At 38.6% G+C, this 27,911-nt stretch overlaps 1 protein-coding gene across 7 annotated transcripts in view; it reads right to left on the bottom strand.

The window, feature by feature from the left end:
* Rabgap1l (RAB GTPase activating protein 1 like) overlaps positions 1-27,911 on the bottom strand; it is a 615,176-nt gene that overhangs the window by 70,922 nt on the left and 516,343 nt on the right. For 2 of the 7 annotated variants that reach the window (XM_041662753.1, XM_041662754.1), the window contains exon 1: positions 26,438-26,596. The exons of the other annotated variants lie outside the window; for them this stretch is intronic. In XM_041662753.1, the coding sequence (XP_041518687.1) occupies positions 26,438-26,548 (111 nt within the window). In that variant the 5' untranslated portion in view covers positions 26,549-26,596. Of the gene's footprint in view, positions 1-26,437; positions 26,597-27,911 lie in introns of those variants that run through there. 7 annotated transcript variants of the gene reach the window in all.

Here is a 27,911-nt window from a genome sequence, read left to right as displayed (position 1 = left end):
GCCTATGAAAGACTCCCGTGTGCACTGCAGGTTATGGCAGTGGAAGAGATTACTGAGAAAACAGTCACTCAACATCTAGTCACTGCTCTGTCTTCATGTTTTCTCTGAGCTGAGTTTCACTGTATTCTGGGTTAGTTATGTCTGAGGCTTGGGAAGACTGTATGACTGGGTGTGGCTGTGAGCCAAAGCTACTATGTGCAGTTTCATAATTACACTCCTACAAGGAAAGGCTGTGTCCTCAATTTCTTCCACTTAGGCAAGAGCTACAATTTAACCCAGGACCCTTAGATGGAATTAGTTTATAAGAACTACTAAGATACCAACTGGCCTTGGTCCTTCCAAATGTGGAGTGTCTCTGAGGAAAAAAAAATCACTAGAATTTAGGATGATATAGCATTTTAAAACATGAAAAAAAATATAGCTCATCCCTCAACATTTGTCATCTGCACACAGTCTTAGGAAGTCTTTATGAACCGTTTTCAGACTAGCAATAAGTGTGTCCTTATCTAATTACAGAAAAATGTATGCATCAACTTCTGTTGAGTTTCAATATTTAAGATCTGTTGTAGATAAATATGCTAGGAAATCTATCCTGGACACTAGAATGTGTCTAAAATGTATGCATTTAAAGAGTGCTTCAGGAAGTTACCAAAGCTTTACAATTTGCTTCTATCTTTTGAGTATTGAGACTTCTTTTCTGAAGAAAAGAACTGCCAACCATTTTCATGCCATATAAACACTGACTTTAACATAGCAGTAAGTGAAAACTTGCCCCTTTCTGCTGTGGTTACTCCAATGAGCCTTTATAAAACCTTTATTTTAGACAACCCACTTATAGTAAAGAGTGAGTTTACCTACATTCCATACCACTTAAAACAGAACAGAACTGGCTGAGATGACTCAGTGGGTAAAGGTGCCTGCTGCTGCCAATCTCTGGGACCTGAATGGTAGAAAAGAGACTAAACCACACAAGCTGTTCTCTAATCTTCACATGTGCCCACTCCCACACACACAAAATAAGACAAAAAATTTCAAAAATTAAAAAATAAAATTTAAAATATAAATATACTAGAACAGGCAGGTATACCAGGAGACGTGGTTAGAAGTCAAAGGGCTCTTTATCTCAGGTGACACAGAGTTAAGTCTCATCAAATCTGCAGGATAAAAGGTTTTGCTAGACACGTTTGCCTTATCAAGAGGAGTCAATCAAGGGTTGGGGAAGGCATGCTGTTCTTCAGCATGAGAAACAGCATGCTCTATGTGATAGCCCACAGGTGTGAAAGGAGTGTCTCTGAAAACACTGCTGTTACCTTGATCACAACTATGTGCAAGTCAAACCTTCAGGGAAACCATCAACATCCTTTGAGCTGGATGGTTTTATTATATAGCTCTTCTAAAAAGATCTGGAGAGAACAGCCTATGTTGGATAACTCCACTGAGACCCAATGAGACTGACTGTGTCTTAGAAAAGGGCATGCTTTCCTACAGTGCTAGGCAATAATTAAAATTTGAAGACCGATGCTGCTTAATGGGAGCAAAAATGAAAGCAATCAGCAGCTGACACCACTAAAATGATATCTATTACAGGCAGGAATCTGTGAGTTCAAGCCCAGCCTGGTCTACATAGAGAGTTACAGGCTACATAGGACTACAGAGTGAGGCCCTGTCTCAAAAAACAAAAGACAGAAAAGGACGAAAAGTTGGGGAGGAGGCTGGAGAGATAACTTAGCAGTTAAGAACTTGTTGCTCTTGCACAGGATCTAGGTTCAATTCCCAGCACTCACATGATGGCACAAAACCATCCTTAATTCCAGGTCCAGAGAGTCCAATGCCCTCTTCTGACTTCCACAGGTACCAGGCACACATATGGTAAAATTGCATACATATATTCAAGCGAAGCACTTGTATACATAAAATAAAATAAAGCCTTCTAAAACTGGTACATATTTCAATGATTGTCACTAGCTTCTGAGTTCAAAAACTCCTAAGACATAGACTATATATAACCAAAATAAATTTTATTATAGATCCTTTTCTGACCATCTAAAAGAATAAGAATTCAGCTAATTTCAACTAACTGGCACACCTTCTTTCTTAGATGATACACATTTTCCATATTAACTAAGCTTTACTAATTAGATACAGCTGGCACCGTTCCAAACACTTTCCGTCTGTGCCCTCAAATCTGTTCTTGCTTATAACCTGCTTTGAAGTCATAGGCATTCCAGATCTGAGGGCTCTCTTCCAAGAACACTGAAGCTTCTTGAGATTATGGAGCATAAACTTGATTTTTGCTGCTCTCTCTTCTAATAAGACATGTGCTCTGGCCATTTCTGAGTGCAAGATCAGCTTATGTAGGATGACACACACGTCTTGGACATATCTTTGAATGATTTTTCCAGTACTATAAATGTGGAATGGTCTGTCTGTAGCTCCTGCCTGGTACCTTTTGTGAGACAAATTTGAGCGGCAGTTGGCACGGAAAGTAGTAAAATCTACAGAACAGAACACAATCATCTGTCTCATTTGGATACAGAGCATATGGTGTATCTCATTAACACCTGCCTGCCACACAAAATGCCTTTGACCAATCTTTCATGGCTTTGATTTTTATCTAAACAATGAGTTCACCCAACTCAGTTTATACTTTTCACTTTCAAAGGTGAAAAAAAGATAACCCAAATCTTATTATTGCCTCTCTTGACCTACAAAGGAAAACAGGCTGCAGAGAGTAGAAGCCAATGTGAATAGCAGCACCAGAAACAGAACAAGAAGAGTGAATTTGTTTGAGCCTTGTCAGCACATTGTAGGTGTTCCTGGGGGTGGAGGTGGTGACAATTGGGGTATCTGGAATAAAATCAGTACTAGTCTGGGAGGTGTTTGGAAATAGACACCTTCATCTCCGCTCTCCACTGTCAAGATAAGCACAGCCCATACCTGGGCACAAAAGCATCTCACACGGCTCAGTTTTGTGTCTCTATACACAGCACCTTAGCAGATCATGAAAAATGAAGAGACTTTGGTTTTAATAGCAATAAGTGATTTACTTTCATAATAAAAGTATTTGAACAGGCAATTTCAACACCTTGAAATATAAAAGACAGATACTACTACTAAATAGATAATATACTCATTCCCAAAATACATTGTTGCTGTTGTGAGCATGCTTTCAGGTTTTATGTTTCAAGGAAAGATCTCAATATCCTTAATTACTGGGTGAAGACAAACATTTATATAAAACTCCTTTATATGAACTATTTAAAAAGCTTTATAGAGACAGTCAATAAATTAGAGGTTCTAGGGCTTGCGGAAGAACGAAGCACATGGACTCTGTCTTGAGAGTGTGAAATGGCCTTGAGAACAAGTCTGATGGCACTTCTATAACATCTGAATATATGAGACTGACGAGATAGCTACTGCACTGCTGAGGCACCTGATGTGAATAGAATTAATGCTACTGAAGGGTATAAATTAAAAAAGCTAAAAGGCAAAGTTTGTTATATACATTTTATCACAATTTAGAAAATCAAAGAAAAACACAATTAGGTACTGCCTCACCCACTAAAATGTCAAATTTAAAATAAAAAAGCTGGGGGTGTAGCTCATTTAACATGAACAACGCTTTGGTTTTCTACCATATTACGGAAAAATTAAAATCCACAATCTCCAACATAAGCCACTACAGCAATATCATTTAATAACATATTAAGTAATTCATTGATGTTTTTTAATTTGATATAGAATTTTAAACCAACATTTTCTCCAATGTAAGTGAATCTTTAGTTGATATTATAGCTTTCCCCTTATCCATCCAAACTGTGACTGTGTGGTAACATCAAATATTTTATGTACTCAACATCCTATCAGAGTCTGAAACTGTATGCTTTATACCTGATCAAAAATGCTTTGCTTTTTTATCACCTCAAATCTCCTATAATAACAACCTTTAAACTACCTCCATTATGCAAAGAATTTAGAGTAGCCCCCCAAATGAACTCATGACCATTTTCTCTGAAATGGCAGTCTATATACAGATACTATTCCTATAATAGTAAACTTTACTATCAGTATGACATTAGCCCAAAGGCCTTGGCTGTAAGCTAAGTCCTTTATTTTAATCTACCTACACCCACTATTATATGGTTTTACATAGTAATACTAACTGAATATCCTTTATCCAAAAATGCTTGGGATCATAAGTATTTCAGATTTGGGATTTTTTTCTTTGTCTTTTAGAATAGTCAGGTGCATAAAATAAGGTATCTTGCTGGGTGGTGTGGCGCACGCCTTTAATCCCAGCACTCGGGAGGCAGAGGCAGGCGGATCTCCGTAAGTTCGAGGCCAGCCTGGTCTACAAGAGCTAGTTCCAGGACAGGAACCAAAAGCTACAGAGAAACCCTGTCTCGAAAATCCAAAAAAAAAAAAAAAAATTAAGGTATCTTAGGAATAGGACCCAAGTCTAAACATAATATTCACTTATACTTTACATATAATTTATACATAAATTTAAAATATTTTAAAGCTGTAACTGCTTTCAAGGTAGGCCAGGAATGGAACTGTCCACTTTTGATGACATATCAGTATTTGGAAAAGTTTGAATTTTGGAGCATCCGGACTTTAGATTTTTGGTTTAGGGATACTCATCCTAAAATGTAAATAAGTTGCTCAGAAATCTCTTCCTCAAAATTTCTTAGATAAACATTTACTTTTCTAGCTGTACATCTAAATTTCATCAGTGACTACTCAAATACACTGCAGAATTATAGAAGGTTGTGTCAAAATAAAACATGAGTTTTTCAACATCAATATCTCTAAAACCACAAATCTCAGGAAGGCAGGAACCAAATGCACCCATTTTCTTTACTCTAATATTAACACATCACTGAGCAAAGTAAATAATAAATATTTTATGATTAAAGATTGGCAGCTGGATTTTACTCATATGCCCACAGTCAGGAGGATTAAATATCTCCTGGTTCTGGTGGATACAATGTCTGGGTGGGTTGAAGCCTTCCCCACCTCTAACAAGAGGGCCCAGACAGTCTCTGATATTCTCCTCCGAGAGATTATTCCTCGGTTTGGACTCCCAACTTCTCTCCAGTCAGATAACGGTCCAGAGTTTACTTCTCAGATTTCTCAAAATTTGTCTAAAGCGCTCGGGATCCCCTGGAATTTTCATATACCGTACCACCCTCAGTCGTCAGGTAAGGTAGAACGAACTAACCGCTCTTTAAAGGAAGCCCTCATTAAGATGTCACAAGAACTCCACCTCGACTGGGTAAGGCTCCTGCCTTTAGCTCTTTTCCGACTCCGAGCCCTTCCAAGGGGCCCCCTCCTCATCTCACCCTTTGAACTCATGTATGGGCGGCCGGTCTTAACCCCCGGCTTCTCATCGGAGACTTCCCCCCTTCCTGACCACCTGCTCACTCCCCTCCTGTTCCACTTACGCTCACTACTATGGGACTTCACAGATCACTCACTACCTCGACCATGTGCTAATACATGTCTGCCGCCAGTTAAAATAGGGGATGAGGTATTACTCTCACCCCCAGGCCAGCGCCCTTCACCCCTTTCCCCTAAATGGCAGGGCCCTTTCAAAGTAATTCTTTTAACTCCCACAGCTGCCAAGCTTAAAGGAATTCCTCATTGGATTCACCTGTCACATCTTAAACCGTTTATCTCCACAGCTCAAGATAATCCTTCATACACGGTGACTCAAACAGGACCCTGTACTCTTAAGTTCCAAAGGACGCCGGATTCAGCCCCCCTACTACAGTCTAAGGACAACAATGGTCCCGATCCGTCGCTGTGTTAACACACCCTCCCTTCTTTAAATTCATAAATAACCGTCTAGCTGTCGTTACAGGTACCCCCATCAAATACGAAGGCAAGTGGTAAGCAGATTCTCCTCTACAAAGCTCTTACGTAACAGGTCAGCCGCTGACTGCAGCAGTGGCCCCTGAAATGTTAAGAGATGTATGGTTAGAATCTATTTCTTTTAAGACAGTTTCCTTAAGCTCCGGGATGCCAGCCCAATGGATCAAACACAAAGGAATAAGTATCACTTAATTTTTTTTATCATTTCTTAACCCCGGACATCCTAAGACCCTCTCCCCCCCCTCTTCACCCCAGCTCTCCAAAAATTCCCCCCCCCCTTCTTTTAATTTTTTTCTTTTACTAATGCAACTTTTGCCTTCCAGCATCTTAATGATGACCCAGCTACTCAGGAAAAGCCACACAGATTTCTTCAATCAGTCGCCTCAGACGACAGCCAGGACTTCAAACATCGGTGACCAACTACACCAGCCAGCAACCCTGGACATCATTGACCAACTACACCAGCCAGCAACCCTGGACATCAGTGACCGACTACACCAGCCAGCAACCCTGGACATCAGTGACCGACTACACCAGCCAGCAACCCTGGACATCATTGACCAACTACACCAGCGACCGCAAACGCCAATGGGACATTGCCAAGATAATCGGACATTCCCTGGACCCCTCAACGCCCAAAGTCAGCAGGAAGCAGCCATGAGAGACTGGACTACGCCCCCATTCCCTACCCTTTAAGGTCCCCCAATTTTTTTTTTAATCAAACCAAAAGGGTGAAATGTTGTTCCCTTGCAACACTACAATTCCCAGCATCCCTCTGGACTCCAGCGCACGCAAGCGCGGGACACATTTCCCAAAAGCCTTTGCATCCTCTGTTAAAAGCAAGGACAAGCCACAAGTTCGCCCTTTTTTTATCCCTTCCCTTTGTCCCTTCCTTTTACTTTTCCTAGTGTGTTTTCCCCTCCCATTAAAAGTGTACCGCGTGGTACCGCCGCGTGTCTGTGTCTTTTCTAGCGTAACCCTCGTCTAACCCGCAGGAATTAAGAACAACCCGCAGGAAATTAAGAACAACAAAGTTAGCTTAAAAGACTGAAAAAGAAACAGGTTACACCAGACACTCCAGTTAAGCTTGCTATGGAACGAAACTTCTTTCTCACATACAATGCTTTTGGAGTTTAGACAAGCTTAGTTATTTTGCTACTTAAATACCCTAAAGAAAGTGAATAAAATTTTGAAAACAATGCCAATCATGTTAAAGCAACATTCAACTTTAAAAGCCATGCTTCAATAATCCAGGAAATTATAACTATACATTTGATATCTAACTTACCACCTTTTGAGAAACTGAACAGTAAAAAAAAAGTCCAGATTCTGAATATCAAAGTGATATATAATCAAAGGAATATTCTACTACTACATGACTGCAAAGCACAACTGCTATGCATTAAGAATAATAATAAGCAGCACAGACCCACAGCTGAAAGCCTGTGCCCAAACCCTGCTCTCACTACTTTCCAGCACTGTGACCTTGAAGTTATTTAATAAACCTTAAGAAAATAAAGGCTCTCCATCATGAAGTTAATATGAGGACTGAATACACAGAATGTGCTCCTCTTTTCATTCTGTGTCCATGCAGTGTTGACAAGATGCCCAATCTCATCCATCATCAGAGAAATGCAGACGAAAACCTCAGTGAAACATCATTCACCCCAGTGAGAACAGCTATTATCAGGCAGTCCAGAAATAGCAAATGCAGGTGAGGACCAAGAGGAATAGGAACCCTCACACAAGACTGCTAGGCATGGGTATTGGAGCAGTCATTGTAGAAAACAGTATCAAGATTTCCCCAAAACTAAAGATGGAACTACCATATCTGATCCAGCAATTCTACCACTGAGTATATACCCAAAAGAAGGGAAATATTTATAGTAATAACAAAAAGACACTTGTAACCCCATACTTATTTCAGCACTAGTCAAAATAGTCAAAATATTAAATTAATCTAGATGCTTTTCAGGGGATTAATGGATAAATGATATATATGTTTATATAATATATAATAATAATGATATATATGTTACATAACTACTTGGCCAAAAGAAATAATGAAATCCAAATATTTTCAATACTTTGTAAGTCCCACTGAGAGCTGACAGAAAAAATTAGCAGAAACAACAAAATAAATACTTATTTGCCCAGTTTTAGTGGAATGTCTGTCATGTTTTAGCTTGATAAGAATGGAGAAAAGGCCCTTGTCTTTTGCCAGGAAGTCTGTTAGACAACCTGGTATAGTCTCAACAGCCCTCATTTGCACCAAATGTAGTACTCCAAGTCTCAATCCTTCTTGACAAAAAGTATTATTACATATTTATTGTATGTGTGTGCTCACACACATGCACACATGTGAAAGTACATGCTCTCTTCACTGAGGTAGGAGGAAAGTCTGTGTCATTTGGTTCTCTACTCCCGCTATGAGACTGAATTCAAGCCATTAGGCTTGGTAGCAAGCACCTTTACCCACCGAATCATCTCTCCAGCCCCCAGGCTTCAGTCTTAACAATAATCCGGAAGAAGGTGAAACACTGTGAGGTAAGTCTCAGGAGAAAAATGAACTTCAGAGAGTTCAGCTAAGTCAGTCATCAATAAAATAGATTCGGATCCTTCCTAGCCCACTCTCGTATTCTCTTCTATGCACTGTCTCATCACTGTGAAAGCTGCTCATTAAGGCAGTTAGTACTCACATACCAACCTTCAATGACAAGTTACACCTTATTTCTCAAGGTTACACGATGTTGCTCAGATCTCTGAAGAGTTCAAGTCAATGACAATTTGTACTACACATTTACTGGTGACATGAATGCTTTAAGTGGGACATGTATTTAAAAGAAGGAAGCTGAGAAGCCTACATTCAAAACTGAAAGCAATTTGCACCTTTCAGGCAGTAGTGATAAAAATGATCCTTTTACATGAAGGAATTGAATTAATGTAATTGTGAGTATTGGGCTGGAGCACTCTACAGAGAGTTTAGGAGTTACACTTTGGCTGTTTAAAAGAGCTATCCTGATTCTTTGCATTTATTATATACTGTATAGTTCCGACACTGCCTTGGATTATGGAATTTCCAATCATTAAAATTGTCACCATCTATTAGCTTGGAGTAGTACAATAATAGATAGCTGAGAATGTGCACCAAAGCCCCTTGTGATTCTTAGGATAAAAATGAGAGAGGGAGTGATTGACAGGTGCCTCAATGCACTTTTCTAACAGTAGGATGCATATGTTCAGACAGGACATTACTGCTGTGGACATATTTTTAACTCCTACACTCTAAGAACAGCCTTGTGAAGGATATGACACCAACTGTTCCAACAGACTGCAAGTGGAGCCCTTGGCTGTTAACAATATTAGGGTTATTCCAGAAAAGGACTTTTGAGTCTCTAACTCCATGAAACTTCACATCCTTCCCTGCATCCCGTGTTGTTGTCCAGATCAGGAAGTGCTTTGCTAGGGAACTGTTTCCAAAACAAAATCCACACACAAAGAAACCTACAAAAGGTATGCAGTAGGTTCTTAAAGACAACTGAAATGGAAAAACTGTATGTCTCTGAAAGACATCCGCATATGTAAGGGAAGTCCCTCATTGTATAGACCTAGCTACAACGAGGTTTATAGAGGCAAATGGATCAGGATTTTAAAGCTCTTCTTTTTAGAAAGAATCATAACTATCTCTTTGCAAATAATTGCTTTCACACCTATAATCCCATCACTCAGAGGCTGAGATAAGAGGTCTGCCATGATTTTGAAGCCAGTCTCAAGTGAACTTAATTCAGTGTTAGACTCACAAATTCTCACAACTAATCCCACTTTCTCACTTCTTTCTGCAGTTGGAAGAAGTTAAAACTCCCACACATGCTCCTGGAAGTGCTATTCTTTCTGTCTAGAATACTTTTCTTCCCTACATCCTGACAAATTGACAAATTCTGATTTTTTTTCTTTAAAATAAAGCTCTTTTAAAAGTTTTCTTTAACATGGGATAAAACTGGACTCGCTGAACATAGCGGACAATGAGGACTACTGAGAACTCAAGAACAATGGCAATGGGTTTTTGATCCTACTGCACGTACTGGCTTTGTGGGAGTCTAGGCAGTTTGGATGCTCACCTTACTAGACCTGGATGGAGGTGGGTGGTCCTTGGACTTCCCACAGGGCAGGGAACCCTGATTGTTCTTTGGGCTGACAAGGGAGGGGGACTTGATCAGGGGAGGGGGAGGGAAATGGGAGGCGGTGGCGGGGAGGAGGCAGAAATCTTAAATAAATAAATAAAAAGTTTTCTTTAAAAAAAAGCCTAACTGGTGGTGCACACGTTCAATTTTAGCACTCAGGAAGCAGAGGCAGGATGCTCTCTGAGTTTGACAACAGCCTGGTCTACAGATTAAGTTTCACAAACAGGTAGGGCTACACAGAGAAACCCTGTCTTGAAAAACTGAAAAAATAAGTAAAAAATAAATAATGCTCAGAACTGAAATAGGCATGGATAAACATTACTGGTAGATACATTCATTAATGCAACTTTGAAGAACAATTTAGCCTAATGAATTTTGTTAAATGTTGTTTATTTGGCACAGAGTTTTACTATACAGCTCACATCCCTTTATTTATTCACTAGAAACACTGCCTGTTGATTGATGTGGGATTCCCCTCTGTATGCAGTGAAAACCACTGGTTAATAAAGCAACTGGCTTGGCCTATAGCAAGGTAGAACTTAGGCGGTGAAAGCTAGGCTGAATGCTGGGAGAAGGAAGGTAGGAAGAGAAGCCATGTAGCCTTGCTAGAGAGAGATGTTGGAACCTTGCAGGTAGGCCATGAACCTCGTGGTAAAATATAAAATAACGGAGATGGGTTAATTCTAGATGTAAAAGCTAGCTAGCAATATGCTTAAGTAATTGGCCAAACAGTGTTTTAAATAATATAGTTTCTGTGTGGCTATTTCGGGACTAAGAGGCCGGGAACCAACAAGCGCCCTCCTCCTACAGTTGACAGTGCCAGGAAATACTCTAGACAGAGGGGTGAAATAAAAAACAACCCATATGGAAAATGAATTTCAGCACATAACTTAGAAAGGCAGGAAGGATATCTCATTTCAGGGAGGGCCTGAAGGAACAGAGTATGATAGGAACAAAGGGGCAATGTCACCTACATATCTAATACTGTTCACATCATCAGCTAAGTTGTTTACACTGCTGCCTCCCCAAACAGATTGTTACTTGCTTGAAGGTCTTTGAATACTCAATACAGTGCTACATGTTACACAGGAGGAGGGTATGTAAACCACTAACAAATGTGTAACACAAATAAGAGCAATATTACCTTTTAAACAGGTAATAGCTAAGCACACAGCTACACTCTAATATGAGCCCACAGTTGGTTTTATAAGAATTTGGTACATATATCTAAGAATAGAAAAATAGAAAAAAAATATTTAAAAATAACTTTGTAGATATAATAGTACAGTGCTTGCTCAGAAAGTATAAGGCCTAGAGTTCAATCCTCAACACAACTAAATTAATATTTCCCCTTCTATGTGCATAAATACCGATGGATGTATTTGTCACAAGCAAACAGCAGACCAATAATTAGACTTGTATGGTTCATTACTGGTTTCCAGTACTATTCACTGAGTATGCATGATGTGTACAGTGAACAGAATGTTGGGCTGGAAGGAAAATGGTAAATAAAACCAAACATAACTCTTGCTCTTATAAAGGTTAAGAGTTAGTAAGAGATTAACAATAACACACACACACACACACACACACACATATATTATTTTATTTGCCAAAGAAACTCAGAGAGACCACACCAGGAAGGTGTGGTTAAGACATGGAGAAAATTCACTACTCTTGTGCTAAGACAGAAGAAAAAAAATACTATTTCTCTGAACCTCTAATTGAATTTATCAGCTTTCAGTTATAAATGTAGGTAAGAATAAACTGCATTATTTGTAAGTGTACCAAAAAAATACTACGAATATTTAAGCCACTCTACAGGCAGTGTTTCCATCTCAAAATACTGTTTATATTTTTCATTTTTGGCATTGCAATAGTTAGCAGACTTACTAGCACTACCTTGCGGTCTACTGTATTAATAAAGAAGCATATACTATAATATCAGAACAAAATTATCTAATAACATTCCACATGGATACAAACTGGTGGTATATAAAGATCTAGATGAAGACTGGAGAGATGGTTCAGCAATTAAGAGCACTTGTTGTTCTTGTAGAGGACACAGATTCTGTTCCTAACACCCACAGAGGTCAGCTAACAACCACTTGTAACTTCCTAGGGATCTGATGCCCTCTTCATAAGAACCTCCATGCACATAGCACACATACATACACTCAGGCACACATACACAAAATAAACAAATAAGTACTTTTTAAAATATGTATTTGAAGTGATGGTGTATTGTGAAACAGTATAGGTGAACCCATGATTAGATCTAGTCATGACAGTAATCATAAAAAATCCCCCCAAAAGTAATGTACTGGTAAATCTGAATTCCAATTAGAATTGGTTACATTTTCCCATGACTATGTCTATGATTGTGTATAATTTTCTGATGACATGGAAACACACATTTTATGAATACAAACTGTGTAATGAAAAACATGCCATTAATATTTTCTATAGCTAACCAAACCATGGTGAATGCATTAAGAGTCAATAATCACCCCCCACTCCCTGACACGTTGATGCATGTGTGTGTACAATACACAAATATATTCATCTGCAAAACTATCATCCTTCCTCTAACTTCTATGACAGAGCACATCATGATGGAAGTAGACTTTGGCCTTACTTTGGTCAATGGAGCATACACAAACAAAATCAGTGTGCTAGATCAAGGTCTAGTCTGAGCTACCCCACCAGAAAGCCCAACCATTTAAGAGATCAAATATTTTCCACTGAGGTAACCACGAACTTTACAGTTTGTCCATAATCATACAATGACAGCAGAGCTAATAAAATTCAGCAGTGCCCATCAGTTCTCAGCCACGGTCAGCTATTCAAATTCTAGCTACCCACAAAGGAGAGACACACTTATATTGTTATGTACTAATGTACTTGAAGGTCGCCTGCTCTGAAGCCACATGCAATAAAAAATATGATCCCTATATTCTTGCTTGTTTAATGTTCTCCATTCCTCGTATAAGGAAATCTAGTGCTCTGAAAGTACTAAACTCTTGAGAGTATTAAGCTATTCTCATAAGAGGTAACTGCATTTATTCCCAAGCCTATTAATGTTTATACATAAAAAAACATGAGCAGAAAATGAACTATTACTTCTATACAAGTCTGCTGTGTAGTTTGTAAGACTCAATAAAGTCAAGGATAAAAGAAATGTACTATCACAGTAGATAGTAGAAATGCTACCATAAAAAGGTAAAATAAAAAGGTTTTAAAAAAAATCTTTAACCTTTGGCCATTAGATTGCTTCACAAATTTATTAACTGTGTTGTCAAGTGGTAGTGGTATGTGCCTGCAATCCCAGAACTTGGGAGGTAGAATAAAAGAACCAGGAGTTCTGGGGCAGGCTAAGCAAGTTTGAGGCCATCCTGGGCTTCATGAGATGCTACTTCAAGCAAACAAACGAACAAACAAACAATATGAACTGAAACATACAAAACAGTAATTGGCCCTCTCAAAGCACCTAGAAATAAATTTTTCTAGCACAGAATTTCTATAGAAGGAAAGTTATGAGATCCTATGACAAAACTTACCATTTTTTTTTAAATTAAAATGATAGTATGGCCAGGCCGTGCTGGCACAAGCCTTTAGTCTGAGCACTCAGAAGGCAGAGGCAGACACAAACTCTCTGAGTTCAAGGCCACTCTGGTCTACAGAGTGAGTACCAGTTCCCAATTGAGAACCCCCCTCCCATTATATATATACTTTATATTTAACTATCATTTTCTTTAGTCTACAGGTTCTCAACTTGTTGATTGCGACCCTCTGACCAACCTCTATAGCCAAAAATATTTACATTACAACTCCTAATAGTAGCAAAATTAGTTATGAAGTAGCAACAAAAATAATTTTATGTGTGTGTGGGGGGGTTACCACCTGAGGAACTGTATTAAAAGATGGCAGAATTAGGAAGGTTGAGAACCACTTCTTTATACAGTCCTGACTATACGATGAGGGATTCTGTTTTATAACAGTTACATGAAAATATACTAAATATTGTTAAATTATCAGGGAAGTTGAAATTAAAGCCACAGTAAGTTATTAACCTTGCTTTAGGAAGAACGGCAATTACAAAAAAAATACAGGAACAAATGCTGAGGAAGATGTTGTGTAAATAGAACCCTTACTGCTGGTAGAATGTAGGCAGGCACAGACTCTGTAGAAAACAATATAAAATTTCTTCAAAAGATAAAAATAAACTCCTATATAATCTAGCAATCCCATTACTGGTTGTATACCCAAGGGACTATAAATCTATCTATAGAGATATCTGTTCTGACAGCTAAGAAGTGGAAACAACCTAAGTGTCCACCAATAGCTAAGTGGATAAAGTGTAGATTATATGCCAAGGGAATATAGTTACCCATTAACAAAACAAAAACAAAAACAAAAGAAGGAAGAGGAAAAAAATTGTAATTTATGGAAATAGAGATGGGACTGGAAGTGATTATGTCAAAATGAAAGTAGTTACCATTTCCTACAGGGCATGGTAGTGCATGCCTTTGGGAGGCAGAGACAGATGGATCTCTGTGAGGTCAAGGCCAGCCTGGCCCAAATAGTGAGTTCCAGTTCAGCTAGAACTAGCTACCACAGACTAAGGAGACTAGCAAGGTAGAGAAGAATGGGGAATAGTTGATCAACGGCAACTGCTGTATAGTTAGGGAAACAGATTCTGGACATCACTGTATAGTTTGGTGAATACAAAAAATAGTAATGTATTATACATATTTTTAAGGTAGAAAAGTTGATCAGACCTAATCCTAGTACTTGGGATATGCATGTAGGAGGATCAGGAGTTCAAGTACATACTGCTATGTAGAGTTCAGAATTAACCTGGACTACTTAAGTCTCTGTATTTGTTTGTTTGTTTTATCTTCAGAGCTAAAATAAAGGACTTGGAATGTTTTTTCCACAAAGAAATGATCAATTCTTAATTAAATAGATATATTTAATCAATTTAGGCATGCCACAACTTTTACATGTATCAAAATATTGTGATAGACAAAAAAATGTACATTTTTGTTTTCATGCACCACTTAAAATAATTTAATTTTAAATATTTACTTGTTTTTTATATGTATATATGTGTATATCTTAGCTAATTTTCTTTTGCTATGAAGAGATACAATAACCAAGGCAACTTACAGAAACAATAGTTTATTGCTTACAGTTTAGAGGGTTAAGATCCATGGCTACCAAGGCAGAGAAAATGACAGCAGGCAGGCCAGCCTGGTATTGGGCAGGAGCTTAGAGCTGACATCCTTATGAGCAAGCAGGAGGCAGAGAGAGCTAACTGGCAATAGCAATAGCTTTTGAAACATCAAAAGGAGGTGTGAGCCCTCAGCAATACACCTCCTTCAAGATCACACTTCCTAATCCTTCCTAAACTGATCCTCCAATTTGGGATAAGTATTCAAATATTTGAGCCTATGGGGGCCATTCTCATTCAAATCACCCCTGCATGTTTGTGTGAGAGTATGCTATGTATGAACAGCTACACTTACAGATCAAAAGAAGGGGTGAGGTGCCCAGGAGCTAGAATAGTAGTAGGGGGCCTCCCTACATGAGTACTGGGAAGAGAACTTGGGTTCTCTGGAAGAAGGGGAAGTGCTCTTAGCTGCTGAGCATTAGCACTTAGCATTTAAGGCCCCAAATAACTTAACTTTTCAAAACAAAATGAAGAATTAAAAAATAAAAGTGGGCTTCTACATTTTCAGTCTGTAAGAAATCTGAATGTAGGCATTACAATCAGGTCTTCAGAATTATTTCTGTTGTCTGTTGTGCTGAGAATCCTATTCTAAGGCAGCATACAGTCTTTGCATTGACTTTTAATACTACAATTTGATATTGAGCTTGAGCTCTGCAGTGAGTTTTTGACACAATATAGGCTTCTCTAATAATTTAACCATAATTTTAAATTTCTGTTAACCACAACTAAAATCTCATTCATTAGATTTTAAATTACAATGTGTTGTATAAGAAACATAGCCTGACTACTCTATTTAGTTTGCACAGCCCTATATTACAGCGTGACTTCTAACTTCCTTCCCAACTTCATCTCTTACCAGGCTGTCCCTGACAGATGTTCTAACCACACTGACTCTCTGGTTCTTCCACTTAGAGAGCTATCTCCAGGTTACTTGAGACACATTTTCCTAACATTCTCATAGATGTTGTCCAGGTCTCAGATGGCATGAGTAGGACCCTCACTTACTGACATACTACTCAATGTGAAGCCTGGTAAACAGTATCACTAGTTTATGTTTAGTGTCCTGCCTTTCCCACTATAAGATTCACAATAGTTACCAGGCACTGTTTTGCATATCTAGATCTTTTGTGCCAAGAACATAATGTAGCTAGCACACAGTAACAGATCAATGAATGTTTGGTTGATGATCAAACTAAATAAAAATGTTAGTGACCAATGAAGAACAATAAAAATCCTAGAGTATTTTTACCCATTGGAAGTAAAAACTTATAAAATAGATTAATAAAAATTAGTGCATTGTACATTTAACATGAACTATTCCTGCATATCCTTCTATGAAAAAATATTTATAATTAACTTACAAATTAACCTCATTCCTTTTGTAAGTACATAAAGACAAGTTCTCAGTATCTGAGACAGCAGTAAATAACAGTGCCATTGTAAGAGGAAACAGTGTAGGGTTTGTATAAAGTAACTTTCATGAGGCCATCATCTATAATGGGGTGAGACTTTGTGGTGTAACTGTTTTGTGGTCACCCATATTCTTCTAAGTAACCCTTCATCCATGTTCCTAAGTCTTCAGAACAACCTATCCCTTACTGCTCTGGAACTTCATAATAATGTGTGCACTGTGGGCCAACTATGCCCCCCCACACCAATTCATATGTTGATATTCAATTCATTTTTTAAATTTATTTTTATTTTATGTACATTGGTGTATTGCCTGAATATGTATCTGTGTGAGGGAACTGGAGCTAGAGTCCTAGACAGTTATGAGTTGTCATGTGGGTGCTGGGACTTGAATGCAGGTCCTCTGGAAGAGCAACCAGTGCTCTTACCTGCTGAGCCATGTCTTCAGCCCCTGATAGTCCATTCTTAACAGGATTTGGTCATGGGGCCTTTAGGAAGCAATTAGGTCCTGGGTGGTGGTTTTCTTTCACAGGAAGAATCATAAGAAGGCTTGCTCTTTCTGTGCCCTCTGGCATGCTAAACTACAAAAAAAAATCATCTATGAACAGAAAGAGGACCCACATTGAGAGTCCCATAGTGCTGGCACCCTGACTTAAGATAGCAGATTCTAAAACGGAGGGAAGTAACCCTCACCCAGTCTATGGCATTATGGCTGCAAATTGAGCACACTAAGAAATTTCCAATGAAAACACCCTAACGGTAATCATCTTGTCCTGCAAGCAAGCAGTCTTTACACAGTAACTGCCAACAATGTCTTCTGACTAAAGGTTTAGAGTACGCCATTCCTATTTTAATTCACTCCATATCAGAGAGACAGCTAGTTTTAAAGTTATGCAATCTTCTTTCCAATGCCAATCCCAGTGTTGTTGGCAGTCCACTCCCTAGAAACCGTCCCCAAGTATGTCAGTCACAGCCAGTCAAGAAGATAACAGTGGAGATGACACCTCTAATATTTCTGTTTCCTCTCTGCTTCAACCCCCACTGTCAAGAGGGCTGTCTATAGAGGCTCAGGAGTGTAACAAAGTAGACTTCCCTCCAGTCTCAGCTACTTCCTCCTTCCTATGTGATCTTAGGGAAACATTATTTAACTTCCTGAAGTCTCCATCTTATTATCCATTAGACAGTGATAACAACTCTGGCTATCAAACATAAATAAAAATATTCATCTAAAGCACCTACCACAGATTGTTAGGATTATTGAGCACAGGGAGCTAAGGAATCAGAACTATGAGGTTTGTTTGCATGTGCCCAGTAAACTAAATGCCTACAAAATCCTATTAGAGCAAGGTGTGATTGTGCATGTCTTTAATCCTAGCATTTGGGAGGCAGAACTGGGAAGATCTCTGTGAGTTCCAGTCTAGTCTGATCTACATAGTGAGTTTCTGTCCAGCCAGGACTATGTAGTTAGACTCTATCTCAAATTAAAATAAAATAATAAATAAGTAAATATATAAATATCCTATTAAACAGTCACTCCTCCCAAGGATAATAAACATATAAAAAGAAAGCCTGGTCTCATAGGTGTGCCCAGGAAGGAAGCTTGTCTGGAAGCAAAGATGTAGTTAGTACCTCTGAAGTGTGTAAGAAGCTATGTGAAAAACCGCAGAGCTTCTAATAAGATGTAAACAGACAACTGAACTATAAGCTAGCTTTGTCTGGACTAAGGGGGAGTAGATGATCAGTGAAAGAGGAAGTTGAGAAGAAGAAAGTGAGCTGGCAGGGCAGGAATGTCCCCTCCATTGAGATAGAAGCACAACACACTCCATGTGTGTATATGTTGTGAGGATGTTACAGGCCAGGTCAGGGAAAAAGAGAAAGAAAACAGCCAAGAAAGTGGTAGGCAGCAAAATGACTAGTAGCAGGCGAAAACTGAGAGTCCGTGTTTTAGAAATATCAACAAAAAGTAACTAGGAACTTTTTAAAAATTGTGACAAAGAATTTCAAAATATACAGAATAGTCCACCACATATCTTCACTAGCAACTTTCAAAATCTCATGTCCAGTGTCAGCAATCATCCAATATTTAGTCTTTTGTGACTAGATCCTTTTATTAGTTTCATGTTTGTCAGTTTCATTTATATTGTAGCAGGTATCAGTATTTCATTCTTTATAACTGGTATTTGTAGTGGACTGTATGGATATACCACTGGGTGTTTAGACATTCACCACATGATGGATCTTTGGCTAGTATCTCAATTGGAGCTATTGAGAATAACAATGCTATTTCCAGTCATGCACTCATGGGTTCTATTCAGTATCGTCGCAATTTACTTAAAGCTACTGAATCAGTTTCTCTCCAAAGGCACATAGATCTGTGAGTCAAAGGCAGCAACATTACTCATAGTCTACAATGGATCTATAAATCTAGGTGCTGCATGGCAGAGGTATTGTGCCCCAGGAATGAGAAAGATAGAAAACCCAGGGATGGAGAAATAAATAAAGTGGATGCAAGGGAAGAAGTTAATTAGATGGCAAGAGATGCAGGATGCCTGCCAGCATGAGACCAGGCCCAGTACTGCTACCTAGCTTAAAGTGTGCCCTTGTATTCAAAGGACACACCTCGGTGTCCATGCAATAAACTCCCTCACTTGTTTCAATTAATACAGGATTCTACCTAAGAACCTTAACTCATCAAAACTGATAAATCAAATGAGTAAAGATTTGGTTCCCTGGACTAATTTGAAATTGATATAAGGTGCCAAGTCAAAAATATGCTAAATGACAATGAGAATAAAACATGTTCAATAAACAATTTGAAGTATGGAAGGACCTTAATTGGCTTTATAATGTTTGATTCTAGTCAATATTCGAAATGTTTATTCAGTGATGATTTAGAAGTAACTGCAATGATTTTATTATTTTCCTCATCTCTGGCATATGGAATTGCTATGATTTTTTTTTTTAATTTGACTTGCTTAATGTAAGGTGCCAAACCACTAAGGGGAAAGAAACTGCAGAATGCTTACCCTCAATTTCCATCTATAGAACAGAAAACTTTAGTTCCCCAAAAGAGGCCCCTTCCGTTGCTGGTCCTGTACTATTTTGGTAACTGTCAGTTAAGAATATCTATCCAGTGCCAAGATAGAAAAGCCTGTGTTATATGGTTAAGCAGCTTTTGTTAAAGGTCAAGGTTAACCACTGGTCAATCAAGTCTCCTTCAGAGACAGAATGATATTAAATTTCAAGGTGTAGGACATGGTAAAGTCAAAATGGATCATCTTTTCCTTTATATATTCTTGATGTCTGTGTTGGTTATGGTTCTGTTTTTTCACCTTGATACAAGCTAGGTCACCCAGGAAGAGGGAACCTCAATTGAGAAAATGCCTCAATTGAAAATAAGGTAGGTAAGTATATGTATCTTACACTTTATTAATGACTAATGTGGGAGGGCCCGACCACTGTGGACAGTGCCACTTCTGGGCAGGTGGTCCTGGGTGGTATTAGAAAACAGGCTGAGCAAGGCATTGAAAAGAAGCCAGTAAGTAAAATTCTTCCATGGCTCTGTTTCAGTTCTTGCCTGCAGGTTTCTGCCTTGAGCTCTTACCTGACTTTCCTCAATGATGGAGTATTACTGTAAGATGAAATAAATCCTTTTCTTTGCAAACTGCTTCTAATCATGGTGTTTATCACCATGATAGAAAGTGAACTCGGACAATATCTAACTTTCCTATTCTAACACCATGACAATCCTGTAGTAATTCCAATCTATCCCAATCAGTTACTCTTTTCATTATAGCTTCCTAAGTAGTAAGATTGTATCTATCCATTGCAAGAACTAGTAAACAAGTGAAGACTAACTCCTGACTCATGCTGCCACTATCAATTGTTCAGACACTTGTCAACAATTTTCACCTGTATTTATCCTGTTGCCCTTTGCATTCTTCCCCCTGGGGCCATCTGGTTCTTGCCTGCCCATTTTTGCCACATTATTGCTTATATAACTGAGCCCATCTGCTCAGCAGACAAGGGCTCATACACACTCCCCACTATTGGTTACACATTACCTTCCAGCCATTCTGAGTTCAAGGAGCATATCTTTTATGCAATCTTCAGGGTAGAAAGCATCAATTTTCTTGCAGAACTAATGCCTCAATCAAGCAGTGCAAACTAACAGTCCTTTCTCCTATCATACGTGTCCTCTCCTTCTACATCCTGACCACACTTTATCTACTCAGTTCACTCCTACTTTAGACTTCCTTCAGAAATTCAGAAAAGACACCCTTTCTCAGAAGGGAGGTAACTGGTAAGAGCTCTCACTGTGGTGAGCTCTTTACAAGGGCAATCCAGCAAGGATGGTCCTCTTTTCTCCCATAAGAAAACTGAGGCTTAGAGAAATTCAGTAAATTCCTGGAAAGTCTTGAACTGACACCCAGTAACTAACTAACTAACTTTACTTTCTTCTTCTTCTTCTTCTTCTTCTTCTTCTTCTTCTTCTTCTTCTTCTTCTTCTTCTTCTTCTTCTCTTCTTCTTCTTCTTCTTCTTCTTCTTCCTCCTCCTCCTCCTCCTCCTCCTCCTCCTCCTCCTCCTCCTCCTCTTCCTCCTCCTCCTCCTCCTCTTCTTCTTTTTTCACTGAGACAGGGTTTCTCTGTGTGGCCCTGGCTAACCTGGAACTTGCTCTGTAGACCAGGCTGGCCTTGAACTCAGAGATCCCTGCCTCTGACTCCCTAGTGCTGGGATTAAGGCATATGCCACCACTGCCTGGCTCCCAAGTAACTAAAACAATTTTTAACTAGTATGTGTGCTCCTGTATGAGGGTTCACAAGGAGTCCAGAGGTCAATGTCAATCCCAGGTGTTGTTCCCCAGGCGCTGTCCACTTGTTTTCTGAGACAAGGTCTCTCACTAGGACCTGGGGTCTGCAAGTAAGGCTCTTGTTATTCCAGTGTTGGGATTATAAGTGAATACCATCATGCCTACCTTTTCATATAATTATTGGGGACTGAACTCAGATCCTTTTGCTTATACAGCAGATTCTTTACTGGCTAAGCTAACTCCTCAGCCCAAAAGATCATGTAACTTCAAAATATTTTACTTAACAAATCCAGGTATGGTGGCTCGTACCTATACTCCCAGCACTCAGGAAGCTGAGGTGGGAGGACTGCTGCAAATTCAAGGTCAGTCTAGATTTCACAGTGAGTTCCAGGTCATTTTAAGCTATAGTGGTAAAAACCCTTTCTTCACCTCATCTTTCTCCCTGAAAATAAAGTACCTTAAACAGTTGTCAGTCTTTTAGACTCTGCACAAGCTGTTCCTTACTCACAAAGGCTCTACCTGCTTCCTTGCCTAGCAAACACCTGGTCAGCCTCCAAAGACAAACCCACTGTTCCAAGCTTCCTTTGGAGTTGTCTTCCTCACTGTTCAAGGGTAGCAATTACTCTCTAGTTAGTGGTCCTCAATCTAATGCTGCGACCTTTAATAAAGGTCCACATGTTATAGTGACTTCAAACAGAAAATTATTTTGTTGCTATTTCATAACTATAATTTTGCTACTGTTATTAATTGTAACGTAAATATATGATATGCAGGATATCTGATATATTGAGAACCACTGCTCTAGTTGGCTCTACCTATAATATCTAATAGTAGTCTCATAAATATTGACTTTGGTCCCTTCTCTTATAAGACTGGGGGGAAGAAGAATCTGAAGGGTAGAGAGTTTACTTGTGCCTAGAACACTGTATTAAAACAAACATTAAACCACTCTACATATTAACTATGATTAACATACACCCAAAAGCAATATTCCTTTCATCACTACTCAATAAATTAGAAAGTTGAAATAATTGAACAGAATATAAAGTAACACTTAATTCGAAATATTTGTGCCTGCTGGGGTATGCATTAGTGATTAGGCTTATTCACTATTTAAACATGAGCTCATGCATTTTGAATTTAAATACATATTCAAAGCTTTCCCTGTAATACAATAAGTGTACCAGGTGTGGCTTTCCCCTTCATTAATTCACTAGGCAATTAAAAACAGCTGAGGCTGGACATAGTAGCGGTACATACAGGCAGTTCTAGCTACTGAAAGGCTACCTAACTAACTTGAGCCTAAGAGTTCAAGGACAACCTGGCTGCATGGAAAAAGAAAAACCTGCAAAAGAACTAGAAAAGGCAGAGGTGGAAGAGGCTGGCCACTCCATTCATAAGGAGTTCCTCGATTGTTTCTGTGAGCATCCCAGCTAGGTTAAAAGACTTGTATATGCATGAGAGGAAGTGGTGGTATGGTTTTGTTTTTAAGTACACACCAGTTAACTTCCAAATTTTCATTACACATGTCAATTTATTTATATTTTTATTAAAAGAAAAAAAAAACCTTCAGATGGCTCAGTGGGTGAAGGGGCCTGCCCCCAACTCCTGACAGTCTGTGTTCAATTCTTGGAATCCACATAATGAAAGGAGAGTAGACTTCTGCAGGTTACCCTCTGACCTCCACATGTGTGTGCACACTTCTAAATAAAAGGTTCAGTGTCCACACCTTAGAATCATACATCTTTTCCATTTAAGGAATCAACATATTTACTCTTATGAAATAAAATCCAATTACAGAGAAAGACCTGATCCTATATTAAGCATTTAAATCTCTTTTAAAGGTCAACCCAGCTGGAAGAGTCTCCAGCAAGTTAATAAGGGTGTCACCTCCTTGAAGCACAGCAGTGACTCAAATTGGAGGCCTTTTGCTTTATACTATAGAAAGCCTAACAACTTCTTTTATATTGTTTTGAGGGTCCATCTCAAACAAAGCAGCAAAAAAAAAAAAAGTCAATATGGAATGTAAACCAGATCAAATGGTGAACAGTGTGTCCTATTTATTCTAGGTTTTTCCAGACAAACCAAAATCAGCTATTACCTCCTACAAAAGATTATCTTAAACAACACATCTGATAAAGGAATCTAAATGTCTTTATGAAGTTATAAAACAAGCACCTCAATATCTAAACTATTTAAAAATTTAGTATAGGGCTGGCAAAATGGCTCAGTAGGTAAAGCCTTCAAATCTTAATGACCTAAGTTAGATCCCCAGGGCCTACAGGGAGCAGGGAGAGAAGTGGCTTCCAAAAGTGGTCCTCTGATCTTTACATGCATACCATCCCACACACAAAATAAATAAGTGTAATTTTTATTTGTTTTATTTTTGAGGCAGGGTCTCACTGTGTATATGAGGCTACCCTTCAACTTACACTGAAGCCTGTCTCTGCTTCCTGAGTACTGGGATTAAAATCAGGTACTAACACATCTGACTAAAATGTAATTTTTATTTAAAAAATTGGTATAGAAAAAATAAAAATTAATAAAAATTAAAAAATAAAAAATTGGTATATGCATCTTATATTAAACTTTCTGTGTCAGTAACCAAATCTACATCAAATATACATAAATTATCTACACATAGAATTAATTTGGGAAAAGCGCATTGAGATTCAGTCATGCAGTCATTCATATTTCCATTTTCCCTCTCCCTCACGTCCTCTCCTCCCTCCGCACACATGAATACAATGCCCATTTTTGTTGAGCAGTGAGATGCTCCCCATGACTCAGAAGCTGTTTATTTCTTTAGCTCCTCTGTCCTCTCCACTTACATTCTGTGGGACTGTTTGCTTGTTTGCCTTTGTGGTACTAAGGATCAAAGTCAAGGTGGTTAACATGACCAGCAAGTAGTCTGTGGCTGAGCTACACCCACTGCCCAAATCTGGTTTTGTTTCTTCTCCCCTTTGGTCTGAAAAACACCTTTAAGTTTCTGAAGAGTCAGTTCGGACTCTTAAGAGGATCTTGGCAAAACCATCATAAAGAAATGAAATGCCGGGCGGTGATGGTGCATGCCTTTAATCCCAGCACTTAGAAGGCAGCGGCAGGTGGATCTCTGTGAATTCAAGGCCATCCTAGTCTACAACAGCTAGTTCCAGGAGAGGTTCCATAGCTACAGAAAAACCCTGTCTCAAAAACACACCAAAAAAAAAAAAAAAAAAAAAAAAAAGAAAGAAAGAAAGAAAAAGGAAAGAAATTATCTTTTGGACTATTACAAAATCAATGGATATAATGGAATTTAAGTATCTAGGACTTTCTCATCCTGACTGAGCATGTATTGCAGTAGGCAATAAACTTCACGGAATGTATATAATTATAAAAATAGAAATTGTGGGGCTGGAGAGATGGCACATTGGTTAAGAACATTTGTTGTTTCATAGGACCCAGGCTTGATTCCCAGCAACCACATGTTTACTAACAGCTATCCATAACTCTGGGGGATCCTGTGCCCTCTTTTGACCTCCCTGAGCACCAGACACATACATGGTATACATACAGACAGACATGCAGACACACACATAAAAAGATCTAAAAAAATTAAAAAAATAAAATTACATATATTTTTAATAAAACATGTAGTTGGACAGGTGATTCTTTTAATAGACACCTCCAGAACCATATTAAGCTTCTGCTGTTGCTGCATTTACCTACTTTTAAGTGCATCTAGAAATCATGGTGGAAATGCAGTCTAATGAAGCCCTATAAGCTCTCACTGAGATGCCATTATCAACAGCACCACTTCCTTCTTCAGCACCAGTCCCTCTGCTGGGTCTGCTGGATCCTCCAGAATTTTTTCATTATTCTTCAAAGTATATCTGAGTTACTATTCTTAAATAATCAAATTGCCTTACAAATATTAAATAAATTTATTAATATCAGTAAATAACTAATCGGAGGCCAGTTCCTCCCTCCTCTTTCATTATTTTACTTTTCTTTTTTGAATTCCTTACTCAGATCAACAGCTAAACAATGTAGAAACATTGCATCTGGTCGATAAAATCTTTAAGTCTCTTTGAATCAACCCAGAATTTGACCTTTATCTTTTCCATGGTAATTTAAGACTTGGCAAACAAACAAACAAAAAACCTGCCACATCGTACTTTTAGTATTCCTGTGCCTTAAAATAGAGAAGTGGGTTTTCATACTGGTAAGACCGAACAGTCATGATAAACTTTTTATTCTGTTGCTGCAATGCATTGCTAAACATCACATAGGGGCACAGGCACAGTTAAGAGAGTTTGCTTAGCCGGGCGGTGGTGGCGCACGCCTTTAATCCCAGCACTCGGGAGGCAGAGGCAGGAGGATCTCTGTGAGTTCGAGGCCAGTCTGGTCTACAAGAGCTAGTTCCAGGACAGGCACCAAAAACTACAGAGAAACCCTGTCTCGAAAATCAAAAAAAAAAGAGAGAGAGTTTGCTTACGAGACACAGATCACTGTGTGAGCCTCACTGGGCAGCAAAAAGATGACAGCAAACACAAGAACATAGTTTTCTTGGGGATAATATAAGACCTGAAAGCTATTTAATTTCTAGATAGCTCAATTTACAGAGAGGTTATGGCTCATTAAAAGAAATGTTCTACTTTAGAGTGACTGAATGGAATATATGAAACTGTAGCTAGTTTCATCTAACAGTTACACAAGACACAAAGAAAAGTGGTATTTGAAATTAAAAAATTCTTCTCAACCTCACTACAGTAGTATTTAAAGCATACTCTAGACAAAACCACTGAAAACTGGCAGACCTTGCTGTAGCCTGTAACAGAAAGTCAACAGCAGTGCTACTCTTTACTTCACAGGAACCTAACTCTCTCTCCATAGTGTTCGAAAAAGAGGAGCCACAGTGTAGTATGCAAGGAGACACCTACCATGGACCTGGGCTTGCTGATGGCCACCAGGCTAGTGAGGAAATCTTCATCATGCAGCTGGCTGAAAACATGGGCGTCATAGGCTACCATAATGGAGATTTCTTCCATCATCTTGCCAGCTGCTCTTCCTTCCCCAGCTCCAGATCAGACTATCCAGGGGAAAACTCCTAGGGCAGCTCAGACAGTATACACGCCCACCTGGGATCCAGGGGCTGAGTGTCAAAATCCAGAGAGAAAAAGAGAGGAGGAAAAAAAGAAAAGCCAGCTGCTCTTGAAGGCTTGCCTAGCAATTCACCCTTAGTGAAAAACTGGCAGTGGTCTCTTATCTACGCAGGAAGTGTACGCCATAAACGCCTTCTGCATTCTCAGCACAGCACAGGGAGAAATCCAGGTTTGGGAAATGGTTAAACTTCAAAAACCAGAAATAAAAGGAAGTTTCCTGACTAGAAATATCCTATATGAAACACCCCAAACAAAAGTTAATTTACGTTATCTCCTTGGTAATTAAAACATTTTCAAATAGTTCATCTTCTTCCTTCATTGTTATTTATATGAAGATTCCTTGTAGGAGAAAACTAGATTTTTCTTAAAGCAATCAGTGCTTATTTTTTCTTATTCTTAGAAAATAAAAAGATGGCAATCTATTATTATTTCTAAGAATTTATAGAACTCTTAGGGCTGTTAAATTTATCTCCTGAAGTCTGAAGGGAGAATAAAGAATTCTTTCCCCAGAGGAGTTCTGTTTAAAAAAAAAAAAAAAAAAAAAGATCAAAATATAAAAAAAGGAAACAATTCATTTGGGACAACAATACTAGTTGATAATAATTTTCCTTTCTCCCACTAAAATAACACAAATATCTGATGTGATTCTGGAAGAAACACAAGAGTCTCATGTATAAACTGTTTTTCTCCCCTTAATAAATATTCTTCCTTTTAAGTTTAGAGGTTTCTTTTAATTACTCAAACAAGCTAATAGTCACAAACTATCCATTCCTTAGTTACCACAAGTGGTTTTTGGAGAACAGCTGGAGATGGCAAACAGGCTTTATGTGTCAAGAAGAAAATTTCCCTAAACCCCCAAGTTATTTAAGCCAGTACAGTACTGAGCAATGAAGACAGAAGACAGTACAGTTCCTCCAAAAGCCTGTTACCTGATTCCTGTATCTGCCAAGTGTTAACGGTACTACAGCACTGAGAAGTGCTTTTTGTTAGTCTATTTAAAACAAAAAGAAATACTGCTGTGTTCGAGTCTTTAGCCCTTCACTACCAATACCAGGATTATGTTTTTTAAACTCACTGGCTTGTGAAAATTGGGTAAACAAAACTCAGAACAAGATGTAGTGTATTTTCCCTAAAGAATTTTCATCTTCTATAGATTAGCATGATTACTGTTATCTTGTGTCATTTAAATATGACTATGGAAGTTCTGCAACTTCTGTTAAGCATTCATTATTAAAAGCACTTGCTCACAGAA

Source organism: Microtus oregoni, unplaced genomic scaffold (genome assembly GCF_018167655.1).
Source record: "Microtus oregoni isolate MIOR12 unplaced genomic scaffold, Mior012 000013F_ref0000133, whole genome shotgun sequence".
NCBI lineage: Eukaryota > Metazoa > Chordata > Mammalia > Rodentia > Cricetidae > Microtus > Microtus oregoni.
The sequence above is the reverse complement of the archived record's forward strand: the minus strand, read 5'-3'. Positions and strand labels throughout refer to the sequence as shown.